This window comes from Pleurodeles waltl, chromosome 8 (assembly GCF_031143425.1).
Source record: "Pleurodeles waltl isolate 20211129_DDA chromosome 8, aPleWal1.hap1.20221129, whole genome shotgun sequence".
In the NCBI taxonomy this organism is placed as follows: domain Eukaryota; kingdom Metazoa; phylum Chordata; class Amphibia; order Caudata; family Salamandridae; genus Pleurodeles; species Pleurodeles waltl.
The window spans coordinates 811496859-811518590 of NC_090447.1; the positions used below are offsets into that span (position 1 = coordinate 811496859).

Sequence of the window (21732 nt, forward strand, 5' to 3'; positions counted from 1 at the left end):
GCTGACAAGTGCAGCAGAATTTTTATCGGTATAGATGAGACAATGCTGGGTGGTAGGAATTTTGTGGATTTCTGCAGATTCCGGAAGGTTCCATCACAAAAACGTGGGGAAAATGTGTGATTTCCAGCAAAGTTGGAGGTTTGCAAGGGATTGTGGGTACAAAAATGGTGCAGGGTGCATGTGAAAAACACCAGTCTGGAATCACCCAGATGTTTAGTTTTCAGATGTGGCAGAAATGGGCTCAAATAAATTTGCCCCCTCAAACCCCCCCGGGAGCTACCCTTGCCTACGGGGTCACTCCCCTTGCGTGACATTGGCGCAATAAAAAAAATCCCCAGTGCCTAGTTGTTTCTGCCCCCTTGGGGGAAGACTGACATAAAATCGCCCGATCTGCCCCCAAGGGGGGCAGAAATGGTCTAAATACAATTTGCCCCCCAGGGGAGCGACCCTTGCCGAATGGGACGCTCCCCATCTAAAAAAAATAAAAATAAAAACTCCAAAAAATAAATTAGCCCTGGCGCCTAGCGGTTTCTGCTCCCCTTGGGGGCAGATCGGCCCAATAACAATAGGCCGGCCTAAAATAAATTTGCACCCCCCCCCAACCCTCCCCCGGGAGCGACCCTTGCCTACGGGGTCACGGCCCTTGCGTGACATTGGCACAAAAAAAAAAAAAAGATCCCCGGTGCCTAAAGGTTTCAGATTGACCTAAAATCGGCCGATCTGCCCACAAAGGCGGCAGAAATGGCCTAAATACAATTTGCCCTTCCAGGGGAGCGACCCTTGCCTAAGGGGTCGCTCACCATCTGTAAAATTAATAACAACAAAAAATCCCTGGTGCCTAGTGGTTTCTGCCCCCCTTGGGGGCAGATCGGCCTAATTAAAATAGGCTGATCTGCCCCCCAGGGGGGCCGAAATGGCCTAAAATAAATTTGCCCCCCAGGGGAACGACCCTTGCCTAAGGGGTCGCTCCCCTTGCGTGAAATTCCCGAAGAAAAAAAAAAACTCCCTGTTGTCTAGTGGTTTCTTTCCCCTTTGGGGGCAGAATGGTCTCATAATAGGCCAATCTGCCCCCAAAGGGGGCAGAAATGGCCTAAATGTAATTTGCCCCCCAGGGGAGCGACCCTTGTCTAAGGGGTCGCTCCCCACCTCTAAAAACAGATATAAAACAAAAACAAAACAAAAAGAAAAATGATATCGGCCTAAAAATAGGCAGATCTGCCCCCCTGGGGAGGGGGGGGACAGGCCTTAAAGAAAATGCCTCCCCGAGCAACCCTTGCCCAAGGGGTCGCTCCCTTATGCCAATTTCCAATTCGAAAATAAATCCCTGGTGTCTAGTGGATGTTTCAAAAGCCAGATTGCTTTACAATCCGGCTTTTGAAATGCTGAGAGAGACTTCAAAAGGAAGGAAATTAATTTCCTTCCCTTTGAAGCCTCTCTGGCCTCCTCCACATGATCGGAAGAGAATGCGCGATGGAGGAGGCCTCTGTGATTGTCAGTGTGCGATGCGCGCTGACGCCACGGGGGCAGGGGGGGTTTTCAGGGGTGTGGGTGGGGGGTGCGCGAGCGCTCCGACTGGTTCCCGGGTGCAGGACGAGGTGATCTCGTCCAAGGCACCCGGGAACTGGTGCCTTGGACAAGATCACCTCGTCCAAGGCACAAAAGGGGTTAAACAGGCAAATTTTAAACAAAGCGCACAGTGAAACCCTCTAGGAACGGCACCAAAGTGGCCTCCGCTCCCGACACCCAACTCTATACTTACGCGCTGCCCACGTAAATCTGTTTCGAGCTCCTCCGATCCTTCTGCCACGGCCGACCACAGCTCCCGATCCGCGTCGGCACCCGGAACAAAGACAACTCGAGCGAGTTGCGCTGAAACACAGCGCGCGACCAAAACCAAAAGGCAGTTGTGTTGTAAACAACTGCGCACCACCGTCCGCTCCAGCCGCTGAGTCACCAGAAGGACGAGCCTTCTTGGGGGGGCTCTTAAATAGACCCCCAACGGTACGCAGCGGCTAGAACCGGCTCACGGACCGCAATGTTCTCCTACCCTGTCCGACTTCCGCCCCCCGCGCCTCACGAGGCGTGAGGGCGGAAGTACCCGGCAGCCCATCGCACAACCAGTGTGGATGTGAGTGCCGGGACTCAGCGGCCCCTCCTCCATGTTTGGGGGGCACTTTACCCTAAGAATGGCAAAGGGGTGCGAGGGACTGCAGTTCCCGGACCTCACTGTGCTACATATTGGAGGGAACGACCTGGTCCTTCTTGGGCGTAAGGCACTCAGGGAGGCGATCTTAAAGGAAATATCGCAACTGTCCAAGGAATTTCCACACACTGCCATCGCATGGTCGCACATGGTACCTAGGCGTAACTGGGGACATGGGATCAAATCAAGGACTATCACCATATCTGTAAGACGTTTGAATTCAGAACTGTCAAAATTGGACCTGGGTGCTTGTGGAATATCCTGCATTAACTGCTAAAAGGCTCCACAAGGATGGGATGCATTTATCAGACGAGGGCACGGATCGATTCATCAAGGACACATGGGCCTTTGCCCACTGTTTGTTTAGGGGAGGGAAGGGCGAAGGACCACTGGGCCCCTGGTCGTACTCGTGGTGTGACAGGAGATACTAAATGCACCTTAAACAACTTGTTGTGTAGCCATTTTAGAAATAGCTCCATGCATGTTAGTTTGACACATTAGAACGCTGTGCACTTTACCCTAGATATATTTTATTCGGCTTCGCATTGTTATTTTTACAATATCCAGCTTTACGGTCTTGTTTTATTTTTATTTAGCTAACTGTTTTTGCTTAGTTCAGCACTGTGTTCTCAAACAAGACATTCTTGATCACTCTGTGCTTCATTCAAGGCTACAGTTTGGTACATTGCCGACGAACGTGGTAGAAGTTTAGTCTCCAACATTCGTAGAAAATACACATCCTTACGTATGGACATTTTCTTAGAACATCAGCTGTGTTATTATAAAAACACGTCCTAGTCCCATTACACGTTAAGAGGGAGATTCCAGCCAGGTAACCACGACTGTATGCTGATTGCTTCGCTACAGATGCTAACGCAGACTACAGGCCTTTGCTCAGGTATGAGGGTTGATGTCCTCCCGGGGGAACCTGAAAGGCAAAATTAGAGCTTAACATGCTGGGCTCAGATTATGATTTAGATAGGAAATAGTCCATTGATCTTAGTGACAATATGATAGTGTTATTCCTATGCTTCACTCTTCTCGTCACCATTTTAATACTGTCATGTTGTGTCGTCCTGGTTATTGCAGCTCACGCTTTGCTATCTAAGATGCAGTGATTTTATTAAATCTATCATTGAAACATGTACTGCTTCTGTTTGTCATTTATATAGGCGACCGTATTGTGAATGAGAGAACCGGATGTGACCTGAGTGACCACGACTTCCCTAAGAAGCCTAATATGTCATGCGCTCGGCTGCCCAATCATCCCTATCTTCTGGTAGAGATGAGGCAGTGCTAGTTAGCCGGAGCCAAACCCGGATTTGGAGCGACAGGTGTCACCCACCATGGGTCGGACTCAGTCTCCCACACCGTGGACGATCTTGCTGCTCAAAATCCAGTAGTCTCATTAGAATAATGAGAGCCTACGTGACAAACTGAAGGATACTCAAAGCAGGGTACCTAGGATAGCAACGGAGATAACCACAAGGGTAGCATCATGCAGACCTGAACCAACTGACAGATGTACACACCAGCTTGGGGGCTAGGGTGCCCAGGTCATTATGGAGGGCATGGGGCTCCCGCTCCTGACCACCCTGTTGCACCCCCACTGTGGATTGGTGTTTAGATGAGGGGGAGGGGGAGAGACCTGGAGCACGAGGACAAGGTAAAGTGAGGTTTTTGGAACCCCACCCCTCCCCCACCCCCCCAAAAAGGGATAAAGGTGATGTATGGTTCACCTGTGTGGTCCAACTGTGGTTCGGGTTGCGGTTGGGTCCTTGGTTCAAATTTTCAGTAATGACTTGGATGTGTTTTTTGACGATGTATTGTTTATAATTTTCAAAGGTGATTCAACTAACCTTTCATTGTGTGTACTAAAGGCATGTATTCTTAATAAAAACATTCACCCAATGCTAAGATACTAGTACTCTGTCAGTTGGCGTTTAGTGGGACTTTTGGGGGCTGGGGCCTACTGGGGGCATTCGGGTCCTAATCGTCCTAGTTATTGCAATACATGCTTTATTATCTAAGATGCAGTTACTTCAATAAAAGCTTATTGAAGTTTACTCTGCCTCTGATTGTCCTTGCATATTTGAGACTAATGTAACTGAGTGAAACAGGTGAGAACTAAGTGACCATGATTTTCCTGAGGAGTCATGTATGTCATGCGCCCGGTTGCCCCAATCATCCCTGCTCTCGGGTGGAGATGAGGCACTGCTAGCTAGTCGGAACAAACCCGGATTAGGCCGACAGGTCACATGGTGCGGGATCAGAATCAGTCCCCGCAGTACATGTGATTCTGCCACCTGAATCTAGTAGTCTCATTAGAATAATGAGAAAATACTCAACAGTGGGGTGTGAAGAAGGCTTCATTGACTACTTCAGTACACACATAATATACAAAAAATATTGACTAATTGTGTGAAATAATTTACTATCTACCAGTCCACTGTGTTTGAGAAACTGCCATCTTAGGGGCCATAGAGGTTGTATTACCAAAATAAGATGGACATTAATCAGAGCAGCCAATCGCTAGAAAGAGTAGGATAACACTTTTCAATTAAAGTAGGCATCTAATACAAATATATGCTGAGATTAGACAGATCACGCCTGGCTTAAATGTCTGATGGTGAAAAACTGAGTGGTGAGGAACCAGCCCTTTCTAGCACTTTATTATGAGGGAAAGAAAGGAGCTCACTGGTCGTATAACAAGAAAGCCTGTATATGCCATGCAAACCTGTGAATTATGCGACTGACCATGCACTCTAATCCATAAGGTACGCTTCCTCAGGCAAGGCCACAGCCATGCTTCGGATCCTGGGTTTCGGGGCTCTCCTAGCCAAACCAGATAGGGAATCAGCATATCATATCTTGTCTTTTTGGCTGGATATCTTGTATGTAGGGTTTCCAGTCTAAGAGGTTCTTATTGTTTGATAAATGCATGCCAATGGGGGGCGAGCTACATCTTGTACCTGCTTTGAGCGATTCAGAACTTTCTTAGAGTGTGTCTTCAAAAAGGAAGCCAGAATTGTTCTAATCATTCACTATTTGGATGATTTTTGCTCTTGGGCCAATAAGACACCCAGCAGCATGCAGAATTATTTTCTTGATTCACTGACTTCATGGTGAGGTTTGGTGTCCCTCTGTGGGTGAGAACACCGCTGGCCCAGTCACCAATTGGCTCTTCCTTGGCATTGAGATGATAAAATGAATGGGGTTTAACCAGACTGACCATTGAAAAGGTGGGGACATTCAAAGAGTCCCCAAATACGTTGTTGAGGATGTACTAAGTCACTTCACATCAACCCCAGGCAGTAACTGGGCAGCTTAACTTCATCCTATATATCATCATCTCTTCTCAAGACTGATTCTGTATGTAATGCAGGACCATTAAATTTGGGCTTCCTTCTTAGACAACTTTAAACGCTGTGTAGTATGGCTTCCCACCATTTTATCTAGTCACAAAATAGGTTTATTCACGGACAACTGGAAGTGTAGGTTTTGCTGCCATATTAGTGTGTGAATGCTGTGCACATATATGGCCTGTTGAATGGCTTGAATCAGGTAAGGTGAAGAATGTAACATTTCTGGAGCTGCTGCCCTACTGTGTTTCCTCTTCATGTTTGGACGCATTGCTTCTGTGACTGGTATTAGGTATTTTGGTCTGACAGTATGTCTGTGGTAGAGTAGATCAAGTTCCAAAATGTCACGTGTGAGATAGTGCCAAGACCACAAAAAGAGTGTGCTCATAGCATGTCTCTGATGTGATGAAAAACACTTTTATTGCCTTGCCTGGTTTTAAAATGCAGGATTTCCAACATTTTCACCTGAGGGCAGCAGAAGAATACACTCCGATCCCTAAGCATCTTTGGCATCTTGACACATTAATGTCAGACCTTGCATCAGCCAGTCTATCGTCAATAACTAATAAGTCATAAGAGGGGGGTTCTATTACTATTTGGTTTTCAGGGTAGGGCACTGGGAGCTCAGTTGTTTTCACCTCTGTCTTGGAGTGGTTTTCTGGGTTACACACAGGGGTAAGAGAGGTCAGCAGCTTTTGCCAATAGATGTTACAACCTTGGCTTTGCTCATCAGGGCAGTAGGACTGCAAGAACACACAAACTTTTTTTCATATACACAAGGCATGCAGAGGTTCGGAGAGGTCTGAGGGCAACAGAAGGGCTGTAACATAACCAATCAATGTGGACAAACTATTTAGGATATTAAGTTGTCTTCTGCAGTTTTGTACCTTGGAATACAAATCAGGTCAATTCAAAATAGCTTTTTTTTTTAATGGGGCATTTAGGGTTGATGATTTAGCTGCCACTTCCAATGTTGACCTCTGTTGGGAGGGTGCGCCTTACAAACATGAACTTCCTAGGTGACTCAATTTCAGTCTCCCTTTCCTTTTCCCAATACAGACTAGCAGTGGCGAGATGAGCATGTAATCTTTAGACAGGTTCCAGGTCTCTTGTCTTGCCCCAAGCGGCATTGCAGAACCTCATCCACTTTCACCAGGCATGCCAAGCAACAACTTTGTTTATACTTTCAAACAGGATGCTTCTGTCCAGGTTCAGACTGATAAGAGTGTTAAGCATTGGCTCTCCAGGCAGGATGACTCAAACTTCTCTAACTTCAGTTCACATTTCTTTAGCTATCCCTTTGTCCCAGGGGTTGGGGTTTTGAATCAGGCCAAGTCAAAAGGATTTGGAGATGGAAGTCTGACTGCTATTAGCATTATCCCAACCTAATCTACGTAGGATGGATTGCCAGGAGCCATGTATTTGCTGAATGACTTGTTATGTATCAATATTTATGTTTTTCCCATCTGTACTATAGGTGGTAACGCCCCAGCAAGCATCTGGGTCCTGGATCATTCTTTCATCTACAGTGCAGCTAGTGCCTTTCCATCAAGCGTCAATGCAAGCAACATCCATATGAAGCAGTTCTCTAGTTATTAATTTTGCAGAGGCGGACTCGCTGTGTGCCCGATAAGGCAGGTTTTCGAAAGGACACTGGGTGACTGACTTATGTTGCCTGCTTTCATTATACAACACATTGGAACAATTTGGTACATCAGAGGAGAAGGATTCAACTGAATTCTTAATGGGTGACATTTCTTAGCGGTTGATGAGTTCCCTAGGCACATCTCACTTGGTCAGAAATCATGCCAAGGAGGGTTTGGAGGCATAGTTCATCTGTGAAGGGTCAGGATAATTTGATTAAGTGCTGAAACAATTACATTACTAAACTTCTCAATATTGAGTGGGCAAAGACTATTTCTCATGGCTGCCTGAGAGGTGAACAGTTTTTTTCATGATAATAGAGTGCATCTACTGTGGCTTGGTAACAAGCTTTTAGTGGAGTCACTGACTTATTTTGCAGCACTGCATTTTAAACGCACGTAGGGAGAGGCTGAATGGTAGGGAAACTATGATCAGCATGCGGCGAGGTAGGCTCATGCCTGGCAAGGACACAGGTTGACATCTTGGCACCCTGCATCAAAAGGTATACAATTCTTAGAAGTGGGTGTCTCACCCCAAAACTGGGCTTCAGCGCTATATTGCTAAAAGAAAACCTGGTTTAGGGGTACTTACGTGACTGCCTCTATCTCTTTGATGGGTTCCCCTTATTAATGCCCTGGGAAATGGGGAGGTGGGGCTTGAGCCAGGGGAGCAAGCTATGCCCACTGGTACTGGCACATCTCCCAAAGGTGTGGTACAAGATACAGACAGGGATTCCTCTGGCATAGTATTTGGGTCAACACATGAGCTTTCCTAACTCCCTGGTATGGGGGCTGTGTAATTGTTTTTTTTGTTTTTTTAAAGAATTTTGTAGTGTATCCTGGACTGATCAAGGTGCCAGGATTATGCAAAGCTGGAAACACTGGTTAGCTGACCAACCATACGTCAACTAGGTATGTCTGGGGAGGGTCCTGTGATGGGATATTTTATATCTACCGTCCAATGCGCATAATGTTGCTCACTCACAATGTATTTTCTTGCATCATATTGCCCAAGATAAACAAGTACACTGGAGTGTTTTAGTTTCTGTCACTTTGCGTTTCTTGAACTTGGGATCTCCGCATTAGTCGGGGTCCCCTTCAAATGCTACGCAAAAGTTAGATGCAAATGCTGATGGCTAAATGGGAGGGGGCAGGAATGCTGTCATGTGTGTCAAAGGTGTTTTTATTAATAGTTATCTTTTGGAGCTGTGCTTTACCTATTATAGTATGAGAAGTGAATAAGACCAGAGATGCTTCGCCACAGGAGAATGAACAAGAGGGGTTTCGCCATCATAGCTGGGCCTCACCCAACCTGTATGCTGGTGGAGAGGGATGCTGAATAGCTGCTGCAATTTGAATTTGGCGCGCTTAAATCGTACGCCCGGGAAACCTTGGCCTGCGCCCACTAGCTGCTGGGGGACTGCCAATGCTGGGAGAGGGAGTTTTGGGGGGCTGCAGTGGAAAGTACAGAGACGTAAGCAAGATGGGCCACAAGGCCTCCTTGCCATTTGCCACTACTTTCCTTTAACTCACGTCCTTGTTGCCGTGCCCAGTCGTCATCTGGCTGCCGGTATGTGTTGTGTGTTAAGACATTGGGATGTTACTTTTGACCCAAAGTCAAAGGTAATGTAACACAACAGATGCATAAAATCCCGCAGCCTACCTACCTTGATCCCGTTTGTTCCCAACCCAATCACACTGATCTATCAAGAGCACATAATCATTTGTGAACCTCAAAAAGAAAAACGAAATAATGTTTAACTATACACAAATAAAACTACTTGAATGCTAAAAAAATAACACATTGCTATTTATATGGTGCTTGTTTGTGCAATTTGCCATTTTTTAAAGCTGAAAGTAACAAATGCAGTCACCCCAATGCAACAGTGCTCATTTTATCGACTTCAAAAGCATGAAGGGTAGAATCTGCCACGTCGCGATTGCTGTGGCCTGTAGACTACATTTGGGACCCGCTGGGGAGCGTGTAACAACTGTCAGAGCTTTCTTGCCGGTGGGGCAGTTTGCATATCTATCAATAACAATCATAAGCCCTTAAGATCTTAGTTAAATTAAAACATTCACCGTAACAGAACTACAGGTGTATTGTTCGTTTGATTGCAGAGGTGATCAAGTGATGTCCAATACCTCGTGTCAGTGTTAGTTTCCGGAAACTGAAGCTCGGTTACTTAATGCAGCAAAAAACTGCGTTCACCAAGGAAGGCTTTCCTGTGATCAAAGCTGCAAGTATCCCAATTAAACAGTACAATTTATTTTCTCTGATACCCATAGAGGACCGAAGATTCGGCTTTTCCTGTAGGCCAGAATCCTCATTGTAGGGCGCGATGTAAATGACGAGGCATCAGTGCATTGCGGTTCGCACCCTATGGGCAAACTGGAGCTTAAAAACTATTTAGGCGTTATTTGTACTATGGGGATTACTTATTACACATTTAATTCAGTCAACCGTATCTGCTGAGAGGCACACAAATCCCACCATAGCTAATTTAAGAACTTACCAATTTCCCCTGCGATTCTGACAGCTTCATCTGCATCCTGTAAAGCAGGAAATGAGAACCAACGTTAATCCCATCAGCCACTGCAGCGTGTCCTTAGGGCACTCATATATTGCACTACTGTCTCCTCGGATTCATTTACTGCTTGATTTTACAACCTTCTGACCCTTTCCATTTAAAGGAATGTAAAATTAATACCATAAGTGGAATGTAAATTTACCTCATCGTCACACCGCTGTGAAAGCCAAAGTCGCAGGTAATCGGGTGACAGAATGCAGCGCTGGGATTGCAAAATGATATTGTGCATTCGCGTAAGTGTAATAGCCAAACTCAGGAGTTTTACAATCAATGGTGGACATAAATCAAATCATTAAGCCTGCCGGCTACTAACGTGCGTTGGTAGTACTTAAGAAGCACTAAGGTGCTGTGTTTTCCCGAATGCCGCCAGTAGAGGGAGTAGATTCTCCATTGTTAAGAAAATAGAAAAGCTCGCACACCATCAGTTGAATAAGACCCCCAAAGTAAGCGAGCTTGCAAACTTTAAGGGCTGACCTGAAATCAGCGGCAACTGCATCTGAATATAAACTATTTCAAACACCAAACAGTCAGCGAGTGTCAAAGTTCATTGCTTATTTGTGCATTAAATGTCATAGTTTCAGTAAAATTCCTGTTTTAAAGGTCGCAAAACACCGTTTCAATGTTCTTAAACAGTGCAGATACAGTTTCTAAACGCGTTTCTTTTCTTCACTCTTCAGCACAAAGTAAAAGCGCTCGCCCCCAGCGTCGAAACCCGTCACTGATTTCTAAAAAACAAAGCTATCCAACAGAACAGCAGTCGAGGGGTGCTTAATGTGTGCCGTCACACGATGCCCACAAAGCACAATATTATTATTTTTCTGACAGACATTTTTTTCCTCTCAGTACGGCGAGGTTATGAGCGCCACCCCCACCTTTTCGCTGACAACGGTATCTGTGGCCGGGAAGGGGGGGTGGGGGGAGTCTAACTCCCAAATGCGAAAATAAAACTCGGAAGGTCGTAAGGTTTCACTGCCCTTGCAACCAAACTGGAGTTTGCCTTCCGCTGAAACTGCTCCCGACCGCTAAAGAGTTTAAGACTTGGATCATTTATGTTCAATCATAAACCAAGTCCTCTTTGTTTTTAAGTCCTCGGCCCCAACAGTCCCAACGCGGGAAGGAGGAGGGGAAGTTGGCAGAAAATTTAATTTCCTTTCATTAACTAGTCTGCTCCACAGATCGGTGCTTGTTAAGTTCAAAGCAGTCCTCGACGCGGCATCAGCTTCAAGTCTCTCCTCAAAGCAGCCACGTCTGTTAATGAGCCTTTCCCTTCGAAGTCACAATGGTTTTTAAGTCGGAGACAAATTTACCCTTACAAAAAAAAAAAAAAAAAAAAACATATTCTGGGTCTGTTTTATGACACCTCGTTGCTTTCCGTGACCCCCAGCACTGCTGCAGTTGAGCTTAGAGGGGTGGAAGTGCGTGAAAGGGACTCGAGCAAGTTAGGGTGGCCGCACATCGAAAGGGGCGCTCTTTTGTTCTTGCCTCTGACAGTTATGCGCGAATACTTCCCCCTAATAGCCCCTCTCTCAGGAAGTGTTAAACCTGCCAAATGCAGACAATTAGAGGCTCTCCAGCGAAATGCAGGCAGGGCGATGACTGGTGCAAGGCCTCTGAGCCAAAGCGGAAGCCTTTACATTGCTTCTGGCTTGCAAACGCTTCATATATTTGCCAAATTCAATCAGTTACCTGCAAAAATTACTTGACGATCTGGTGACTGTCCCTTGCATCCAGCGGGATCGTTTAACCAGTGGCAAACTCATATACATCCCTAAATGCCTCTCTATACACACGTGGCTCTCACGCACCCCAGTCCATGCGTGAGCATCTTATGCAGACTAGCAGGGCACAAGTGCTTAAAAAGAAAAAAGAAAAAAAGTTGGGGGACTAACCAAGTTCGGCAGTATGCAAGTGACATGATGGTGCATGATATCATGACACGTGACTTTGCACTTGTCATCACAACCCAGGACATCACAAGTGACGTCAGCTCTTAACACACCAGACATATATTTAGCCGTTCTATCACCATTACACTTGAGTACACTGCGAGATTTAACAGTGCCATTTTTTGCCCTGGTAGTGCGGAAAAAAAGTTACACAAACCTGACAAAATATGGCCTCCGTTTATACATTAATTTTTATACAACTCTGCCACAAAGGAATTGGCGGCAAGGAGAAATGTGACTGTAAATCGGTTCTTTTTAAATGGTTGCAAAGTCTGCATTTTTAAATATCTTATGGTGGTTAAAGCACCTGCTGAAGATATCTGTGTGCCCAGTAAATCTCAGGGAATAATAATGGAAAGATAACTCTGGAGGTTAACACATCTGTTGGAGAGGTCTGTATTTTGTTTAGACCCAGTTCAGAATCCAAGTAACATGAGGGTTAAGATATCTCCTGCAAAGCACATCATGTAACATGCAGACGCCAAATTTGTATTTTATGTAGATAGGTAAATGGGTTACTGTTTTTAACACACATCATTTTGTAACTCACAGTTCACAGCTTGTAATCCTTCTAATGTAGCACAGTTAACTCTGAAGGACATGGGACTCCTACACCTTGTAACCCTCCCTGTGTTGTCACACATCCTGCACATTGATTTACACATATCATTAATTGTCAATGTGTATGTTTACCTATGAATTGATGTAAAGTGCTCTGACACCCTTCTTTGGGATGAGTAGCGTTATAAAAGAAAACAAAAAAAATGGTTATTTGTGTAAATACTGGGACAGGAAAACACAGACATTCTTATAGTGCATGCAAATATTATATAAAGGGCCTGAATAGAGAGTGAAAAGCATGCCTCTCAAGTACCCGTGAAATGATAACAAGCTGTGCGCATTTGTTTTCTCCACTGTAGCTAGGTGTGAGGCTCCGGGCAGCTTCTAGCCAGGATAACCAAACAGAAGGAGGCCTGATGGTCTCTTCATCTCGGCCTTTGTCCTGGGCCAGCGGGACTTTAAAATAATCAAGCCCCCACCTGTCCTGCTTTGCTGTTCGGAACCAATGAAGGAACACAGCCTCCGGGCGCTGTTTAAAGTGTGTGCAGGTGCTGCGGTACACCGGGGCAAAGTTCCCATATTTTACTGGGGCTCAACTTCTTTGCAGGGTGGACGAGGTCCACCCTGTTAAAATAGTGGGTGGACGCCATCCACCCGGGTGTCCTCCGATTTGTGCCCTGCAGACCAAGTGTTTTCGTTGGATACTTGGATTGGCATTCTTTTTACCCGTTAAAACACACTACGAGTGCCATAATCCAAAGAAAATAGCTTTAACAGACGAGCAATCAAATAATGGAACTGAGAACCTCGAGGACTCTACACAGAAAACATTTAAAATACTTACTGGGAGCTAAAAACAGCGTCAGAAAATGTTCCTGTTTCAGACCCGCTTCGCACCGAGCAAGCCTGACCGCCCCCTTTTATGGGAGGGCGGTGAGGGGCATTAAGTTTTTCCCTGGATGGATGAATGGCTCTGAAGAGAAAACCCTGAAATATTGCGATATTTCCCGAAGGGCACGCTATTCTCTAGCGTCCATTCTTCACGGCAGCACACAGTGTATTGTTTAAGTGTATAGTGCAAACATGATCATACAGGCAACACACTGCTTACACATGAAACAGGAAACATCCTGGGCGCCATTACTTGTCAAAGCAGGAAAGAACAGACAGAGAAGAGAGTGAAAGAGATATGTACGTGTCCGTTGGACGGAGGAGGTGGTGGGGGAGGGGTGCGGTCTAGATCCATTTGTTTCAACCGATTTGGAACATACCATAGGGTAGGGGGCATTTAAATTTCGCCCTCGAAGATGGCAAAGTTCTCAAAGGTTTCACTTCCCCAGCGCTGCTTTTCCACAGGAAACCTTCTGTGCGACAAATATTTCTCTGCCCGAAAAGGTTTTTTTTCTCAACATATTCGCCAGTAAACATACTATTAAGCATTCGTTTTTCTTTATATTATTAAACCTTGCAAATGTCGCTAACTTTAAGAAGACTGCTAAGTTAAAAAAACAATAATACCGTATGGCGTCGCAGAGGTAAAACCTTGGCAACATGGAATACCCCTAAACTTCCTATACAAAAAAAGGGGCGCATCTAGGTACTCTCTCTATAGGATGTGACGTTACAGCCAGAACTGCCGATTTAGGAACAGGGAAACCAGGGTTCAATTCTCAGCCTGGGCTCAACATTCTGTGATTCTGGGCAATTCACGTAATCCCCCCGAGTGAAAAGAAAATTACTCTGACCTTGAGCAATGCAACCGGCGTTCATGTTAGGCGCTCAAATACATTCGGATTGAGTTCGCCTACATAAACCTGAAAAAATAAAATAGAGTGCATCCCGAAAAAGCTACACCTCAGGTAAGTCTACGTAGCAGGGCACATTTTTCAGATTTGAGCTTTCTATTAATCAACCTTTGTAATCGAATTCTTTAGACCGATGGGTTCGGCTGCAGTGAAGCAGGACCACAACTCCCAGAATGCAGTTTCCTGCCAACATAGGGTACACTACTTTCTGAGAGAATCCATGCTTGAAAGAGTGTAATGGATAACAACTGAATGCTCTGAAAAACTCACGGACTTATGTCTGTGCAGCATCAATCTCATGACGTTCGTTTCCCATGATTTCGCAAAGGCCATACACGCATAAAATGAAATTGTCAAAAACATTAAGGAATCCCAATATATATATATATATATATATATATATATATATATATATATATATATATATACGCACACACACAATGTATACATACATATATCCTATCTATACCTGAACAAACACGAGGTCTTAATGGGATTTTAATAAGAAAACCTTAACCAGTGTTGTATTCCGCAAGGGAACACCCCCCCCCCCCCCCCCCCTTCTCTAGGTTTCAAACACAGACAACTGATTTGGAGCAAGCCCAGTCATCGTTTTAAGCGGCACGCCGGCAGCACATCTGTCTTCATCGCACTGGTGCATGCCATGCACAAACCTGGGGCACTGAAGGACGCCTCTTATTCCAGTATGTTTGCCTAGGAGGAGTACACACAGCTCCCATAGAGCCATTAGCACACACATGCAGCCTCCCACTGGTGTGAACCCAGCCCACCCCCTGGACGCATATGTGCATATGTAAAGACGAGATCTCTGCTCCAGAGCCTGCCATCTCCTGACAGCGCTGCGCGGATCAACAAGCTTAAGTTACAAAGGGAAACCACACCAGCCATTTCAGGATCAGGACGTGCCAAATGAGCAGCTCTCAAACATTTGTATTTTTTTTTTGGAGGGGGGGTTCCAAGCTTTCAAACATTTGTGTGTGTGTATATACACATATTCTGGCAGATTTAAGAATCAACATTTCGCACGCTACAATGAACGATGCACGAACGTGTTTCTCGGACCACGGTAACCGCAGCCTTGGAAGGGCACTGCTTTATACGGTTTTATATGAATGTGATCTGGAACAGAAATTTCAACCAGACCCATTAAGCCGTGTTGGCCAAGAAAGCCACTTCATGAAAATCGTTCATAAAAGGTGTGTACGTCAGACACAGCCGTATGTCCTTTAGTGGTAGGTATAGTTACGTTACTGCTCCTGGTTATTTGGAATGATGAGGCATGAGTTTGCGGGGTGCAGGGGGTACCAGGCAGCTGAGACGCTTCTTCCTGGGTCTCTGGAATGGCCCACGGCTAGATGCAGCGGAAGGGGACCTGAAATAACCAATGGTGGAGGCACGGGGTGAAGTCAGGGGGGTGGGGCCCACAGATTGTACCGGGCACATCACTCTCCCCCACCCAACCAGATACACCAACACCACAGGTCTCTTCAATAGGTCTCCAAGACGCTGAAGCACTCCAACTTGCCAACCACGTAGCAGTGGGGGAGGAAGGGTCCGAATGAAGCAGTTATCTAACAGGGAATGAGAGAAGCAAACAAAAAAGGTGCACCAAGTGAGCTGTGTGTGTATTGGGGGGGTTAAGCTCCAGCTCGTAAGATCATCTCTCTCCTGAGCAAGAGTGGCGCTGCTGGGCCTTGCTATACAACTGATGTACTGACGTACTACTGCGACCCTTCACACAGGCCAGCAGTTCAGACACCCCTGCGCCGGGCGCGGCCCTCTCTTCTGCAGCACCCACCGTCGCAGCGTGAAGACAACGCAGCTTTATCCAGCACTACCCACAATGATCCCTCTTAAAGCGGCGCCGACCCACTGTGCCCCCCCTTCTTGAGCAACCCCAGGGTAACAACTATGCAGCCCATGCGCCAAACCCCACATGGGGGGCACAGGGCAAGCACCCTGCTGGCGGGGTCACTGAACAAGCACATGCACCACCATCAGGTATCTGTACAGCGCCAGACATCTTAGTATACACCCAAAATGAAATGCATGGGAATTCCACAAGTATAACCCGTTATATGCTGCCCCGCACCAAGCTCTCTCAGAGATGTGGAAAAGTTTCTTAGCAACTAAGTCTCCAGGTTCCACCCATATTGCAAAATGAGCTGGGTGCCTCCATTTCCACCCAAGAAATAACCAGGGCCGCCCGAGCTCTGGCGACAGGCAAAACGCCCAGACCAGATGGAACCTCTGCAATTTTATCAGGCTTCCTCGATTTACTGAGCCCAACAATGCTGAGGCCATAAGAGACTGTTGTTGCAGAGTGTAAACTGCCCCACTCCCTCTCAAAAGCTTTACTTGAATCCGTACCTGCCGGGTAGACACACTTCCGCACTTGTATCTTATAGACCGTCAGCAACCCTCAATGGTCGTTATAAGATTTAAGTAAAATTACTGCAGATCGCATGCTGCCTACGCTCCCTGATCTCATGCACCCGGTCTAGATCAGTTTTATTCCGGGCAGGAGCGCTTCCAGAAACATCCGTGGCCTCTACAAAACAATGGATTTAGCGCCTACATTTTAGCTCCCATGCTTCTTCCTTGGTCCTCAATTTAGGAAAAGCGTTTCACACATTTTACTGGAAATACATGTTCAAGGTGTTAACCAAGTGCAGATTTGGCAGGCACATAACTCGGTGAAATTGCTTTATACAGACACTGATGCGAGAGTTCATACTGATGGGCACACTTGTACCATATTTGCGATTCTCAGAGGAACCTGTCTGGGGTGCCCACAACCCCCTTTGCTCTTTGTGGTTGCGATGGAAACCATGGTGACTAGTATGAATCACGAGGAAACCACTTGAGCTATCCCTCTAAAAAAAATAGTACTCATGCTATGTCATTTTACGCAGGCGATATGCTTCTGTATGCTCCTGGACGTTAAAGATATGATCCCGACCGTACCTCAAAGTTACTCATGCCGCCCACAATAACATTGCATATGTCCTCCAGACGCTTGGGAAGGCATCAACCAAGGCTGCATGTTAACTGGGATAACTCCTGCTTATTCTCACTCTGTCCTTTAAATATAGGCGGAGGCCTCCTTATGTGTAAAGGGACATCTTTCCGATATCTGGATTTTACAGATCACCACTCAGAGTATGACTTACTTTTGGCTATGGCTATCTTTCAAGGTCAGTTTCCGTGCTAAAAAAAAAAAAAAAAAATCAAATCACATTCTGGAAAATCCCGCCACTGACAATCATGGGTCATATCACTCCGTTCAAAATTATATTGTTTCCTTCCCTTTTGCATTATTTTGCTAGCCTCCCTCCAACAATTTTTTGTAGCCTTGACACTTCCTTGGGGACCTCAACATGTGTGGTGATCGCCACAGGAGGACCCCCACAAAACTGCAGTGCCCATCAGACAAGGGTGGACTAGGAGTAGCTAAATTTGAGCATTATTACTTGGCAGTGCAGCTGCAGTGGGTGTGTTGCTGTCTCTCTAGTACCTGCCTTGATAACATCAGTGTTACACAAGACTCCTTACATCTTGCCAATTTGATGCACCTCCTCTTTCCTTTTTCCACAATTGAGCACTCTTCTACACAGCTACCGCAAGTGGCACACAGCTGTTTTTGCAGAAGCCTGCATCTTACTGAAAAGGTAATCTCTTATGCACCTGCCATCCTCTTATTGGGCCTGTCGCGACATGAAGGCATGCTGTCTAGGGTGCATGACCAAGACGCTAAAGCAAGCGGGCATGGATTTGTGAGCTCCGACCAGGGCGACCCCCATTCACCCGTATCCTAAACATGTAAGTGCCCACATAGACCCCAAAATCTACCCCCATGAGTGCCAACATAATGTAAGGTCCCTTGGAGCACTGATCTCCTTTACACAGTTGTGACTGGTGATATTTCCCCATCAACGTCACCAGGCCGGCACTCACAAAATGGCAGCCAGACGACTGCTGCAAAGTGGAAAGAACGCCAGAGACCCCTCATCGGGACAGCCTGTCCAGCTGTGAGAGAGTCCGCAAAACCCCCTGGAAGCAGAAGGGAGTTGACTACGAGTTGGGACCCCCCTACCAACCTGAAGGCATAAGTCCACCACACCGGCTGCCACGAGTCTGCAGCACAGCTAAGTGGTCGGGCGGAGACATTGTGAGCCGGGAGACCTACCTCAGCGGGGCTTCCAATCCAGGAATGCAGCCCCAGAATAAGATGACTGTAAGAGGCTGGTGCTCTCTGAACAGGGCCTACCAGCAATTGAAGGGGTGAGGAGAAGGTGAGCAAGGCGGAGAGGCGAAAACGCCAGGGCACACTATAAGCAGCGCAGCCCAGCAGGGAGAAGAAGATGAGCCCTAGGCCACCTTCGGTTTTAGAGCAACTTGATATCTCATCCTGGGGGAGATGGGGGGAGAGCTGGTGGCCAAAGTATTACCTGGGAAGACAGAGGTGTGACTCCGACTTCCCTGTTGATTAATTACAGGGCTGCTTTTTATCAGAAAGAAAATACCCAAATACATTTAACAAAGAAACCTCTGCTCAAGATTGGCACCCCACCTTAAACACCACCATACAGGAAAAAGACAATAGCTGGTGTCCTCTGTTCAAGCAGCAAGCTATAGAATTAATTACCCCCAAATATAAGATCCACAAATAACTATATTATCTTCAGAAGACTACTCCTTCATAACCACCATATTTAAACAGCAATGGACTGCATATGCACGTGTTGATAAACATATATAATTTGATTATGTGTATATTCTAGATATGTATGGTTCTTAACCCCTTTGCTGCCAGGCCTTTTCCCCCTCCTGTGCCAGGCCTTTTTTTGCCTATTTGGGGCAGTTCGCGCTTAGGCCCTCATAACTTTTTGTTCACATAAGCTAACCAAGCCAAATTTGCGTCCTTTTTTTCCAACATCCTAGGGATTCTAGAGGTACCCAGACTTTGTGGGTTCCCTTGAAGGAGGCCAAGAAATTGGCCAAAATACAGTGAAAATTTAGTTTTTTTTAAACAAAATGGAAAAAGTGGCTGCAGAAGAAGGCTTGTGGATTTCCCCACGAAAATGGCATCAACAAAGGGTTTGTTGTGCTAAACTCAAAAGCTTCCTAGCTTTCTGGAACAGGCAGACTTGAATCAGAAAACCCAATTTTTCAACACAATTTTGGCATTTTACTGGGGCATACCCCATTTTTGCAATTTTTTGTGCTTTCAGCCTCCTTCCAGTCAGTGACAGGAATGGGCATGAAACCAATGCTGGATCCCAGAAACCTAACCATTTCTGAAAAGTAGACAAAATTCTGAATTCAGCAAGGGGTCATTTGTGTAGATCCTACAAGGGTTTCCTACAGAAAATAACAGCTGAAAAAGAAAAATATTGAAATTGAGGTGAAAAAAACATAAATTTTTCTCTATGTTTTACTCTGTAACTTTTCCCTGCAATGTCAGATTATGGAAAGCAATATACCGTTACGTCTGCTGGACTCCTCTGGTTGCGGGGATATATAGGGCTTGTAGGTTCATCAAGAACCCGAGGAACCCAGAGCCAATAAATGAGCTGCACCCTGCAGTGCGTTTTCATTCTATACCGGGTATACAGCAATTCATTTGCTGAAATATAAAGAGTAAAAAATTGCTATCAAGAAAACCTTTGCATTTCCAAAAAGGGCACAAGATAAGGTGCTGAGGAGCAGTGGTTATTTGCACATCTCTGAATTCCGGGGTGACCATACAAGCATGTGAATTATAGGGAATTTCTCAAATAGATGTCTTTTTTACACACTCTCCTATATTTGGAAGGAAAAAATGTAGAGAAAGACAAGGGGCAATAGCACTTGTTTTGCTAATCTACGTTCCCCCAAGTCTCCCGATAAAAATGATACCTCACTTGCGTGGGTAGGCCTAGCGCCCGCGACAGGAAACGCCCCAAAGCGCAACGTGGACACATCGACAAATTTTGGGAGAAAACAGAGGTGTTTTTTGCAAAGTGCCTACCTGTAGATTTTGGCCTCTAGCTCAGCCGGCACCTAGGGAAACCTACCAAACCTGTGCATTTCTGAAAACTAGAGACCTAGGGGAATCCAAGGAGGGGTGACTTGCGGGGCTCGGACCAGGTTCTGTTACCCAGAATGCTTTGCAAACCTCAAAATTTGGCTAAAAAAACACATGTCCCTCACATTTCTGTGGCAGAAAGTTCTGGAATCTGAGAGGAGCTACAAATTTCCTTCCACCCAGCGTTCCCCCAAGTCTCCCGATAAAAATGATACCTCACTTGCGTGGGTAGGCCTAGCGCCGGCGACAGGAAACACCCCAAAGCGCAACGTGGACACATCCTAAATTTTGGAAAAAAACAGAGGTGTTTTTTGCGAAGTGCCTACATGTAGAGTTTGGCCTCTAGCTCAGCCGGCACCTAGGGAAACCTACCAAACCTGTGCATTTCTGAAAACTAGAGACCTAGGGGAATCCAAGGAGGGGTGACTTGCGGGGCTCGGACCAGGTTATGTTACCCAGAATCCTTTGCAAACCTCAAAATTTGGCTAAAAAAACACATGTCCCTCACATTTCTGTGGCAGAAAGTTCTGGAATCTGAGAGGAGCTACAAATTTCCTTCCACCCAGCGTTCCCCCAAGTCTCACGATAAAAATGATACCTCACTTGCATGGGTAGGCCTAGCGCCGGCGACAGGAAACACCCCAAAGCGCAACGTGGACACATCCTAAATTTTGGAAAAAAACAGAGGTGTTTTTTGCGAAGTGCCTACCTGTAGATTTTGGCCTCTAGCTCAGCCGGCACCTAGGGAAACCTACCAAACCTGTGCATTTCTGAAAACTAGAGACCTAGGGGAATCCAAGGAGGGGTGACTTGCGGGGCTCGGACCAGGTTCTGTTACCCAGAATCCTTTGCAAACCTCAAAATTTGGCTAAAAATACACATGTTACTCACATTTCTGTGGCAGAAAGTTCTGGAATCTGAGAGGAGCCACAAATTTCCTTCTACCCAGCGTTCCCCCAAGTCTCCCGATAAAAATGATACCTCACTTGTGTGGGTAGGACTAGCGCCCACGAAAGGAAAGGGCCCAAAACACAACATGGACACATCACATTTTTTTTATAAAAAGCAGTGCCTACCTGTGGATTTTGGCCTGTAGCTCAGCCGACACCTGAGGAAACCTAGCAAACCAGTGCATTTTTGAAAACTAGAAACCCAGGGGAATCCAAGATGGGGTGACTTGCGGGGCTCTGACCAGGTTATGTTACCCAGAATCCTTTGCAAACATCAAAATTTGGCCCAAAAAACACTTTTTCCTCTCATTTCGGTGACAGAAAGTTCTGGAATCTGAGAGGAGCCACAAATTTCCTTCCACCCAGCGTTCCCCTAAGTCTCTCGATAAAAATGGTACATCACTTCTGTGGGTAGGCCTAGCGCCCACAAAAGGAAATGGCCCAAAACACAACGTGGACACAACATATTTTTTCACAGAAAACAGAGGTGTTATTTGCAAGGTGCCTACCTGTGGTGTTTGGCCTGTAGCTCAGCCGGCCCCAGGGGGGTGGGGGGGGCAGAAATGCCCTAAAATAAATT

The 21732-nt window shown here is 46.0% G+C and overlaps 1 protein-coding gene across 2 annotated transcripts in view; it reads right to left on the minus strand.

Moving 5' to 3' along the window:
• PCCA (propionyl-CoA carboxylase subunit alpha) overlaps positions 1–21732 on the minus strand; it is a 2021650-nt gene that overhangs the window by 1348930 nt on the left and 650988 nt on the right. For both annotated transcript variants that reach the window (XM_069205070.1, XM_069205071.1), the window contains exon 8: positions 9725–9761. In XM_069205070.1, the coding sequence (XP_069061171.1) occupies positions 9725–9761 (37 nt within the window). The remainder of the gene's footprint in view (positions 1–9724; positions 9762–21732) is intronic.